The sequence below is a fragment of the Thunnus albacares genome, chromosome 8, assembly GCF_914725855.1.
Source record: "Thunnus albacares chromosome 8, fThuAlb1.1, whole genome shotgun sequence".
NCBI lineage: Eukaryota > Metazoa > Chordata > Actinopteri > Scombriformes > Scombridae > Thunnus > Thunnus albacares.
Window position 1 is genome coordinate 21,974,110 of NC_058113.1, and position 12,882 is coordinate 21,986,991.

The following is a 12,882-nucleotide window of genomic DNA, read 5'->3' on the forward strand; positions in this document are numbered from 1 at the left end:
GCAGAATATGGTTGAAAGCTTCATTACTAGTAAGATCTTTCTGCTTAAATGATCTCCATCAGATATTGTTTCCGAAGGTCAAGGATGAACATGTCATAGTCATACTCTCCAAGATCACAGCTGCTTGGTATAAAGTCACATAAATTATAGGAGAATGTTGTTCATTTAGACAGTTTTTGCTAACAAGCGTGCTGCTGTACTCACTACCAACAAGTGAGAAGTGGCAGAGGCGATGTCACTCAGTTTGTTCACTTCTAGTAGGACTTCACCATTCTTCAACCTGCATTAGTTTTAGCTAGTTGTACCTAATAAACTGGCAAACTTATTTACACACAGTTTGCTAACAGGCATGCTAATCACTAGTGAGAAGCGGCGGAGGTGATGTCACTCAGTTTGTCTTTTTCTAGTGTGTCTTCACCATTTGTGTGCACTAGTTTTAGCTAGTTATAGCTAATAAACTGGCAACTAAACTATTAGTTGTATTTTAATAGATGCGTTTTTAAAGGTTAATTAAATGCAATGTGTCATGAAATTTAGTGTAAGACATTGAATTTATTTTTTGTTTTTTACACATGTTGAATGTTGTTTGTTTTCTGCCCTTGTAATCAGTGTTTATATTGGACCCTCATGTGAGCAGTAGCACAGCTTGTTGACTTTTCTATCATAATTTGATCACAGTCCTGTTGTGGTTTTAATTCTGCTTGACTTCCTGCCTGTCTCCGTCCGTCGCCTCGCTCTCTCAACTGCTTCTCTCCCCTCCTTCCCGGCTCTTGCGAGTGTCTCCCCTAGAGCAGAAATTACATGCTGCTTTGTGCCTGGCGTAAACAATGTTTTCAACAGTGCAGGCCTGTCCTGTCTCTCTCTGTCTCACCCTCTCCCTCTCCAATCCCCTCAAGGGACGAGTGGAGCGCACAGAGAGAGAGAGAGAGAGTTGGGATAAAGAGGGGGAGGTGGATTGATGAGAGAAAAAGAGAGAGAGAGGTATCAGTAGGATAAAGGGAGAGGAGGGGGGAGGGTTGAAGAGAACAAGTGAAAAAGAGCAACAGTCTGTTCCCAGAGCAAAAACGGCCCAACAAGTCTGTATAATAAGCATAATAAGAGGGGGTGAAGGGCGACACCTCCCCACCACCAAACAGACAGACACGCACACACACACACACACACACACACACACAACGCCGTCTGGATAACTACCATTCAGTGTAATGATAGTCAATGGGCTCTGATTAACTCAGCATTACCTACATACCCTGCAGCCCCTATCTTTGCCAGCACACTTCACTTAACTTGTGCCAACAGACACATGTTGGAGGAAGGGAAAGCAGAGCTGAGTGCTATGAAAGCAGGTAGGCATGCAGACATGATGAGCAAAGTGCTGTCTGGTTAAACCTTGTGTCTAACAGCCAGGGGTAGTTTTGAAAGGGTAGGTGGTAGTTTTGGTGAGCGTGGCACACAAGCTTGTTCTCTCCCTGACAGAAACGCACACACACACACACACTCTCTTTGTTCCTCTCTTGTTCTTTATCTCTTCCTCTTTCCTTTGCTCTGTCTCCGTGAGTGTGTGAGGGTTGGCAGCCAGGGATCTAGAGGTTACATAAAGTGGATGTGGATCTGGGGAAGAAAGCAGAGAGATGTTACATAAAGAGCTGTAGCTAGACAAAGGTTAATAAAAATGGAGCTTTGTACTGTAGGCAGGAGCCATGGGAGAGAGAAAGCTTGAAAAAAAAAAAAAACTGAGAGAATGGCCGTTACATAAACAGATAAAGATGGGGTGAATTATTGGTGGCTTTGCTTTGGTGTTACATAAAGAGATGGGACCATCTAGCAAAATGAAAGACAAAATGTGTTGTTGTGTGTCACACTTGTCTGACAAAATCTAGCCTTAGAAGAGACACTTATTCCTGATTCCTGACCTTATTTTGGACACATTCGGATTAGTGAAGATACAGCACACACACATTCCACACAAAGAGTCACACACACACACCTGTCAAACGTGTATACAACTGCTTGCACACTCTTGTGCCCGTACAATCCTCACAGGCTTAAAATAGACTAACATTTGGCTGCAGTGGCAACACTGCATACATTGACCTCTGATCCCTTAATTGTTTGTTTATCCCTCCACACAACATCACTCTGCTGCTCTGCAGCTCGGTCCATCCACTGCTTCTCATCTGTTTTCTCTCTTTCTCATCCCCTCACTCCCCCCCCCTCTCTTCCTCCTCCACACCTCCCTTTTCTGGGTCTGCTTTGTGCAAATGTCATACAACACTCTGTAATATCTATCATTAGGAGGGGGGGCGACATGAAAGACTTGTGCTTATTAAAGTGTGTGCTTGAGTGTGCAAGTGCATCTGTCATAGCCTCAATGACTTCAAGAACAAAATGATATTTTCAAATGAGGTGTTCATTTTAAATGAAATGTTTCAGTGTTGTTAATAAGCCAGTATTTGTATTTATTGATGGTTTACAGATAAATCCTGCCATAAGATTGTATGCAGTTAGTTAATTATCCCTGATGTGTGTGTTTGACATGTATTATGTGTGTGAATGTTGTGTCTTTACTTTACAGTGATACTTACTGTGTTTCATTCTGTGCTCCCTCTTAGATACTACTACAACAAGAGGATCCTCCATAAGACCAAAGGCAAGAGGTTCACCTACAAGTTCAACTTCAATAAGCTGGTGTTGGTCAACTACCCCTTCATTGACATGGGCTCCACTGGTAAGGCTGGACTGAGTGTGTGTGTGTGTGTGTGTGTGTGTGTGTGTGTGTGTGTGTGTGTGTGTGTGTGTGTGTGTGTGTGTGTGTGTGTTTGCATTTCTCTAATCCCACAATAGGATAGCATGATTACACAGGATTACACGGGAGAACATTATATATTGTTTCTCAGTATTATTTCCCTCTTTTTCTCCCTGTCTTTGTCTCGTCCTTGTCTTGATGTCTTTAGGAAGCGGTGTTCCTCAGAGCGCCCCACCTGTCCCCACCGGTGCAGGGACCCACTTCCGCTTCCCTCCTTCCACGCCCTCCGAAGTCCTCTCCCCCAATGAGGACCTGCGCAGCCCCGGCGGCATGTTCAGCTCTGTGGCCCGACGAATGGCACGCGGCTCTGTCAGCGATTGTAGCGACGGCACCTCAGTCAATTCTGAGATTGAGGAGGGCAACACGGGAGCGGGAGAGGAGAGGGGAGAGAGGGGTGTGAGTGGAGGAGGAGGACCTGGTGGTGGAGGAGGAGGCTACCGGAGCATCATCCATCCCCGTCTGTCTCATGAATCTCTGTTCCGCATGTATGGAGGACCAGGCAACCCTGCTGGGCATCCAGGCTCCCGAGGCCCCACTGGGCACCGTATTCACCCAGAGCCCCTGTCCCCTTTCCCTGTGTCCCCTCTGCCTGGGCCAGGAGGAGCCGGCCTCCTAGCCCCTCCTTTATCCCCAGCACTCAGCATGACCCCCACATCTCACCTCCCCTACACTCCCTCACCCACCCTGTCACCCATGCTAGGCTCCCACTTCTCCTTCAACCCAGAGGACATGAAGCGCTACCTGCAGGCCCACACCCAGTCGGTGTACAACTACGGCCTCAGCCCCAGAGCTTTCCTCCAGTACCCCAACATCGTCATCCCTCAGCCGCACCGGCCTGCCGCAGACAAGGCCGGTCTGACCGGAGAGAGAGGAGCGGCCGAGAGAGCAGACAGAGCAGTGACAGCAGGGGGAGAGAGGGGAGGAGAGCGGCACCACCATCCAACTCTGGCTCACTCCGCCCACCATCACCCCCATCCACCTCACTCTGCCCACCCTCATCCCCATTCCCATCCCATGCATCACCCGCTCCATCTGGGTGAGGAGCCCCCACACATGTCTCCCTTCAAGTTCAAGCTGCAGCCACCACCACTGGGCAGGAAGCAGAGGGAGGGTCAAAGCCAGAGTAAACCCAGGCAGAGCTCACTTTCCTCAGGCTCAGGATCCGGGTCCATGTCATCTACCTCTGGCCTCGGCTCTTCACTGTCGTTCAGCAGTGATCTGAGCTCAGCCAGCGGCTCGGGCCTCATCTCTGCCTCCTCCTCAACGCAGTCCCTAAACAGTGCAGGACTTCCCAAGATAAAGGTGAGTGCCACAGACCTAAATATCCCTCATTATACTCAGTAAATTACACAGGGAAAATGTTCGACATGAATCACCACTAGACCTTAAAAAGTTTTAAAAGGACACATGCATATTTAATCTAGACTATTAACACCACTCCACTGCCAGACATTCTCTTAAAAGAAAGCAAACTTGTTTTTGCAAAAAACACATTTTGAATAATTTATATCATTAAAATGGGCCTCAGTGATGTTCACTATTTCATGACTAATGCGTTGTCCATTTTCTGTCTGTCCTGTGTTTCTCTTTGCGTCTGTCCCTCTGTTTTTAATCCGACTGTCCAGGTGGAGCCCATCTCTGATATAGAGTCAGAGGAAGAGGTGGAGGTGACTGACATTAGTGATGAGGACCCAGATGAGAGAGATGAGGAGTTTGAGCTCTTCTCCTCTCGCCACTCCAGAGCCCCTGACCACCACCACCACCACCATCACCACCACCACCACCACCACCTCTCTAACGGCTCAGCCGCCCCCCCTCATCAACACCATCCGGATGAGGACCTGGACGAGGATGTCTTCAAAGCACCCGCTCCACCTCCACCTGGCCTGATGCCCTTCTTCACCTCGCAGCACACACACTCCAATGTGCACCGCGTGCTGCCCACCCTCAAGACCGAACCCATCGAGCCAGGGGACAGTAACACACCCCCGCCTCAGACAGGCTCAACGGGAGTTTCCCAGACCAAGTGCATCCCCCTCAAGCTGCGCTTCAAGAGGCGCTGGAGCGAAGACCAGCGCATGGAGGCCTCACAGGAGGAGTCGGACGACAAGAAAGTTCGACCACAGGAGAGGCAACGTAATGGGCGGATGGAGATGGAGGAAGATGGGACGGGCAGTGGTGAAGGGGACAGTCCTCCCCCGTTAGCATACGAGGGCTCTTTAGCCGCACCATTGGCCTCACATCGCAGGGTGAGTGCTGAGCTGCATCGTGCCACTGCACAGCTGTCTCTGGAGAACAAAGACTGCTGATGAGAGACACGGCCCAAACACTACTGCTCCAGTAGCACTGGAGGTGGTACAGGAGTATGTAAATGGTTCCTCTGTAATCTCTCTCCCACGCTGACAAACTAGATTCCCGAAACCTCTAGTAAGAGCACAGTCTAACAAACATACATAAACCTCAAAGACAGCCCTACTATTCTGTCAGATCCCCCCACCAATCCTCTGTCTGGATCAGGGCTCTTCTGGGACACATCCTTTTGGAGGAAGGGACTCACTCAGATTTCAGCTATCCCAGGCACAATGACTGAAACAGGGCTGAAATCAGAGGGAGGCTCCCTTATGGAGCTCCAAGTTCACCTCCCACCTGGCCAGTGAAGCTCCAGATGCCCTGCCCCAGTAGCACAGCTCCAACCTCTGGCCCCCATCAGTATGATCAGCAGTCAGTCACACTTTCCTCAGGGGACTCGTACTCCCTTACAACCCAGCAACAAACCCAGAATGACGGTGTGCACAATCTCCCCTCTGCTACTTTTCCTATAAGACGACGGGACTTCAATAAGTGCCTGTATCTAAAACCCACAGCCCTGGAATGACACGGAACAGAGCAAAGAAGGGGAGCATGTGCGGGAGGAGGACTGCTATGAGTAATCATTCTTTACACTCATGAAATTCTTGTCAAGTTTGGCAGATACTGATAAGTCATGGGGGTGAAAAGGAAAAAGTGGGTGTCCAAGACTGGAGAGTGGGGCTGTTGGGTGCTGTCTGACTGACAGAACTGCTCTTAAACCTGGCCCACTCCACTCAGGGAAGCCTATTGCTGTATGTTTATTGGATTCATGCACACACACATAAGCAAAAAATTTAAAAAAAAAAAAAAAAAAAACAACAACAAAAAAACACAACCCAGCCAACAGTGAATGGGACTCAAAATGGAAACATTGCTTATGGACACTAAACAGTGTTCATTGCAACACAAGATCACACACGCACACACACACACACACACACATACATACTTTGAATCTGGCACACTGTTCTCTCAGAGCTTTTGACTTTTGTATAACCTTCTTTCTCTCTCCTAACCTGCCCCTCTTTCTCTCGCGGACCACCTGTAGAGTCCACTGACTGAAATAATTTTAACCCAAGGGAGATGTGAGAAAAGAAGCAAGGTGAGGAAAAGAGAAGAATGAAGAAGTACTTCAGTGTAGAGAAAAAGCTGCTGAGGGGACCACAAGGGGAAGGCAACAGGGGGAGGAAGGGTCTGAGGTGTTCCAGTAACTGCTAACTAGCCTTCTCACCTCACCTAACATGGCTTGTATACTGAAAATCATTTCCCCCTGCAGCACAGAATCCTAGTTCACCAGCTTGAGCTCCTCTAACAATCATAGATAGTGTTAAACTAAACCAGCAAATGTTCATACAATGGCGCACACATGCACGGCACTGCCTTTAGCTCTTAAACACGCTCCCTCTCTCTCCGTCTGGACCTCCGGCTCTCCCTGTAGTGGCGACATCCCTCGGGTCCAGAGAGCGTGTTAGACTCCCGGGCCTGCACACGAGCGTGAGAGCCTGAGAGAGCAGGGACTCACCTTAGACCTCACACACACACACACACACACACACACTCACACACACACTCACACACACACTGCCTCTCTATGCCTTGTTTTTATAGCATGTACAAAAGTGCAAACTGAGCTCTAACAACACACATACAGACTATATCTTTATATATTCTAAATGAAATTATTAAAACAAGTGAGATTTTAAAGAAGCATATCATTTTAATGATATGATTGATTCAGGATTTTTTTTTTTGTAAGTGGACTAATTTGAGTGTCACACCACTCGTCAGATAATATGATTTGGAGGGTGGGTGAGCAGAATAAAGAGGTGTGGGGGGTGGGGGTGGGTTCTGGGTTTTTCTTGTACATTTGTTTCATAGACAAACAAGCCAGAGAAAAACACCACAGGCCAGTCTACCAGAAGACCAGCAGAGAGAGAGAGGAAAAAAAAAAAACAGGACTGGAACAGACTGCTAATGATTCAGATGTGTGTGGTTCACTCTGCTGTTCACTTCATTTGCAGTAGCTTGCCCTTTTAGCACACAGCACTCTACTCTTTCCTGTCTGTACAGTCTAGCTCGGCTCAGTTGGGTTTCTCTCCAGCTTGAGCTGTCCTGGCCCCAGGCCACCTCTCCAGGCCCCCGTGCGTGTGAACTCAGAGTCTGCTCATGGGTTATTAGTGAAGTAGTCATCCTGTCTTTTCTCTTAGGCCAGTTAGCATAATGCTCCAAAGTTCGCAGCAGCTCTGGAGTGGGGCAAAGGAGAGAGGGGGGGGGGGGGGGGGGGTTAAGGGGTTAATCATTACTGTAAGATAGCCTGAAAAAGTCTGACATGTGAAGACCTGTCCTGAAACGCACTCTCCTCCAACTATGCACACACACACAAAAGATTCCTCAACACACACACACACACACACTCACACACACACAAATGACTATGTTTGTGATAATGTATTAACATCCCAGAGCTTTCCGTCTCTGCGGCCAGGTCATCAAGGCATCTGATTGGTTAACTCAGCCGTGTTGACCAGCGGCCTGTCCCCGCCTGGCCAGCAACAAGACAGATCTATAGCAGCGAACTGTGAGATAGATGGCCTCCAGGCGGTCTGTGTAGCTGAGCTGATCGAATTTCCTCATCAGACCCCTGTGGTCTGGACTGGAGCATGTCACAACATGTGTACACACACACACACACACTCACACACACCCTCACCACCACCAAGTCCTGTGTCTGTATTTGAACTGACAGCTGCCTTATTACTACTTTTCATATCTCAGCAACAGATGAGGCATCAGTCTACCTGCTCTCTCTTCTTTCTTTCTATTTTCATTTTTTCCTGGCTCCGTTTCAGCCGTTGTCTGACTTCCTGCTAACTGCAGTGTGATCTGACTCAGTCATGATATTGCAGGGTAAAAAGATTGAAGTCTGTGAGCGACGCGGACTCGCTCTCATCCTGTTTCAGGCCTCTACGGTAGACAAACAGCACAAAGATGACATTTCTCTGTCAAAAAGAATAAAGGTTTCTTAGTTTATTTTTCTGATGTCAATATTGCTATTGATTGTTGTTGTTGTTATTATTGTTCTCATCGGGTTATTTACCTCTCCACCTGGCATTATTATTATTCCATGGCTCTGTTAGCTGTTGCTTTTTATGTTGTGTACATCACTTTTGGATGATGTGGAAACCCCTCCCCCCCACCCCCACCCAGCCCCCCAAACTCCATTCCCTGTTTAAAACCATCAAGCCCCCCCCAAACCAGAAACCTTTTTCCTGTCTTTAGTTTTTACAAATGTAATATAACTAAAATGTGTAATATGAATTTTGAGAGCAGTTGATATGCTGACAGAGAAATAACATGGGGGACTGAGAGGGAAGCACCGGGGCGGAGGATCTTACTTTGGGGGCAGAGAGGGAGTGATTTTATCTTTTTTGTCATGTATTGTAATTTTTATTTTATAATGTTTCTTTTTTTTCTCCCTCTCTCTCTCTCTCTCTCTCTTGCTCTTGTATATTTTTTTCAAGGTTTTTTTTTGGGAGGGGGGGGGGTTGTATCATTTTTAAAGAAGAAAAAGATGTGTATTGTTTTACTGTGTAAAGGTCTATCTTCTCCCTCTTTCAGTCTCTCTTCTTTCGCCTCGTCTCCCCCGAGCAGTTACATAACACTCAGATGGAGAGATGAGAGTTAATACCATGATGTAACATTGAATTTCTCCACTTTTTTCGTGTTTTTTTTTTTTTTCCAAACTTGTAATTAAGCTGTAATCAGGGTTAATTAAAACCGGTTAAAAGCCAATATGAATATCATTGTGTTTGTTTATGTCTACTCTTCTTTCTTATATCCATATTTATTAATGACACATAATCAGACCGCAGAGTTTCATTATCTGGTTATTTGTAAACAAAGAGATTAACCCCTGACTTCTTGTCTCGTCAGACAACAAGCAGACAGTCATATGAGGCCTTTTGATATTTCCTCAGTATTACAGTTAATTACAATTAAAAACAGTTCCGTCAGGCAGCACTACACTAGAAGGAAAACCTTTTTATAAATGTGTAGTATATGCTTATCTTATAATCAGCCCTTTAAGAAATCATTTTTAATTGGAAAAGATCAACAGCACATCTTGTACCCTGGCTTTCATAATGTCTGATGGCTGAGTGGATGAAATGAACACACACACACACACACACACACGTACGTTCCCAGCTGCCATGATGCAGAGGCCTCTGAGGTTACATGTTTAGCGGTGATAAAGAAAAGCACTTTGTCTGCGGTGCTGCTGCCCACTCACCCACATAATGCTTGCCCGTTTACCTTTTAATGTGACGTCAGTGGCTCCCTTGTCTTGAGCGCACTTACAAGCGAATATTGTATGTAAGAGATGGAGGAGCTGCTGGAGCAATGGTGAAGTTGCTGCCCTTGAATGGCACATTTGGTTTATTTTTTTTTATGTCAGATGGGTTTTACAGGACAAAATAGCAGTAAAAAATAAGGAACACAGCAAAACAGCCTCAACCTTTGTGTACACAGGTATTCATAGACACAATGATCTTAGCGACAAAATGATTCATGTTTATCTCAAAGGATGTGGTTGTTTTTTTTTGGTCTTTACTAAAATATATTCTCAAATCATTCTTGGAACAAGTTACAAGTTTGCTTCTCATCATTTAGTTTTGTGAATAAAATATTGAGCCGATTAGGAAGATTGATAATGAAACATTACATTGAATGTCCTTTTTTAGATTGACATTAAAGGTAGTTTATGTCCATACGAATTCCTGCAGCTCAGCCCAAAACTCTTTGACAACTTCCTAAATAGGTATTTCAGGGCTAGAGTTGCAGAAAAAATAGTATAGCAAAGTGTTTTGACATGTTTATCGAAGTTCATAACAAACTTTATTAGCCTCAACACTTTGCGTGGGGCTGAATCAACACCTCTCTAAACTCGCCAAGGTGATATTTATCTGCAAATTCACCCATTAAGTATATTTTGTTGCAAAAAAAACAGCAGAAACTGCTCAAACTATACTTAAAAGATAGGTTCAGATTTTTTCAATTTTAACACAGTCATCACATGCCGGTATGTATGTTGAAGGAGTTTTTGGTCACTAATTATTCCTTCTGTCCAGACTGTCCATGAAGTGACATACAACATAAGAGTCTTTGTTCTGTGTAAAAATGTGCTCTATAAATTTGCTGAAGCTAAAAGACTAAATGATTGAGTTGTCTTTTTAGTAAAAAATAACCTCTTTGTTTTTTCATGTGTTTCCTTGTTTGGTGGTTGTGGAGGAATAGTAACAGAAAGAGGGAAGTTCACTCTAAAAAGACTGTAACTTTTGAAGATATACACATTGGATTTTGCTAACTAAGACCACCGAAGCTATATTAACTACAGATGAATTTTGCACGAGGGTATATTCACTTGTAGGCCAGTATGGTGAGGAGGTATGAGCACAGCAACCAATAACTTTTTATGACCCCTCCAAGGGGTCACATGATAAATCTGGAGGTTCGCAAGATGATTAACAGGACGGGAAAGAATATTGTTCTGCTGCTATTCAAATTCTGTTTTTCTGACTTTTATCAAATAGTTGTTTTTACTTCTTGTGACATACTGGAAATGTTTTGATATGAAGGCCTCTAACAAATGAAACAATCTGGTTTAGAGGAGAAAACCACTCTCACACAACCGAGATATATTCAACCTGTGAGGGTCACCAACCAAAAACTTTGGGAATCAGTGCTTTAAATGATATAGCTGCTCTGTGCCGTAGACCTCTGATGTTGTCTAGAAACTATTAAAAACATGTCAGTAAGCCACACCGCTGCACTGGGTGACATGTTCCTTCACCACAAAGATTACAATCATGTTTAGCTACTATTTGTGTATCATTTGTTTAGCTCCTTGCTTAGCTTGTTGCGTTACATACCACAACCTCTTGATTTTCTACTACATACATTCTAAATTTCTCAAAAAACTTCAGTTAGTAGTTAGTAGTTATCTGCCTTACAAGGAACTACTCTAAGGAGATTGAAAACGGATCACTGTTATTACTCTTTGGAGTCGTTTCTAAACAAACTACTGTGACTATAACTTTTAGGGCAAAGGAGCATGTCACCCAGTGCAGTGGTGTGGCTCACTGATGTGTTTTTAGTAGTTTTTGGACAACAACAGAGGGCTTAAGCACAGGGGAATAAGATATATCAGACTTTGAATACACACACAATACTTCTAAGTAGGATGAGTTTGTTGTTGGTTTGGCTCCACATATTAGATTTGTTGACAGGAAGAAAACCAGCTTTATCCTTTAAAGCAGTGGTTCTCAACCTTTTTGGTGTCAACGCCCCTCAAATTGATACACATCAGGTTGCAGACCCGTATTAGATAAGATGTAGTCTCAGGGATCATCATTTAATAAGATTTAGTTATTCCATTACTGTCTATACATACTGTAGATTGGCAAGTTAACAGTGAAGAGTGTGAAACCTGTGAATCTCAGGTCGAGAACTGCTGCTCCAAAAGGATTCACTGACACAGAAGCGTCTGTGCTCCTAATATGTCAGCGTGTGACACATGACTCAGCTGACTTTACCTCCTTTGACCTTGATGAGGGTCACTGTCTTTGTGTGTGTAGAGATACATGGTCCTCACTGTTGACATACCACTCATCCAGGTGCTCCATTCACGGCAGAGGATACAGAGAGAGAGAGTGTGTGTGTGAGAGAGAGAGAGAGAGAGAGAGAGACCACAGGAACCACTGTGCTCTCTCACCTGTGCCACATCCCTCTCCCCTCGCTTCCTCTGAGCGCCTGCTTTCGCGGAAACCTGTGCAGAGCCGGCACTGTGCTCCATATATAACCACAACCTGTGCATCATGCACACACTGCACAGCATAAAGCCTTTATGAATGCTCACACACACACACACACACACACACACACACACACACACACCAGTGTTGCATTATCTGAGTTACGGTACGGTAAGAGGCATGCTAGTAAGTTCACCACATCCTCCACCATACAGAGAAAAGCTGCACCGCACAGGAGTGAGGAACTTTCACAGCGACGGCTCTTTGTCACAACGAGCGCAGACAACACTGTGCACACATTGATGTGGTTTGTTTGAAACTCTGGTGCTTGTATTTCCTTTTTCTCCTTCCTTCCCGCCAATCTTTCTTTTCAACCTATTTGACCCCCCTCAAAAAAGAAATATCATATCCATTTTTATCTCTCTTACGGGGAGCTGAAATGTCGCCGACTGACCTGATGTTTAAAGGTGAAATAAAACTTCATGGAAGAGGCCCAGCACCAGCAAAACAAAAATAGTTTACTTTGCGCTCACTGCTTTGGCATTTCACATTGAATGTCTCCCCCTGTTGCTGGAAGACTGCACTGCACATTATACCGCCTTAAGTTTATTTAAAGTTTAGGAAAATGTATTAAAGAATTAAATCCACAGTTAACCAACAAAAATACGCATATATAACATGAACTAGAACCTACAGAGTCCTGCAAAGGGAATCTATAAATGGCTGAGACAAAACTATATACAGATACACAAATACATACAAATATGCACATGCATACACAAATAATAATACTTATCTTGTTTTTTTTTTTTCCTTTTTAATTTAAATAGTTTCTAAGTTTCTCCCTAAATCAAAATTCATATAAAAATGCCAAATTAAATTTGAAAAAGTGCTGTATTTCTTGGTGTTATATGT

At 44.7% G+C, this 12,882-nt stretch overlaps 1 protein-coding gene across 1 annotated transcript in view; it reads left to right on the top strand.

The window, feature by feature from the left end:
• Positions 1-8,947, top strand: part of erfl3 (Ets2 repressor factor like 3) — a 52,132-nt gene extending 43,185 nt beyond the window's left edge. The window contains exons 3-5 of the mRNA XM_044360095.1: positions 2,613-2,728; positions 2,955-4,108; positions 4,432-8,947. Coding sequence (XP_044216030.1) covers positions 2,613-2,728; positions 2,955-4,108; positions 4,432-5,115 — 1,954 coding nt within the window. The 3' untranslated portion in view covers positions 5,116-8,947. The remainder of the gene's footprint in view (positions 1-2,612; positions 2,729-2,954; positions 4,109-4,431) is intronic.
• The last annotated feature ends 3,935 nt before the right edge of the window (positions 8,948-12,882 follow it).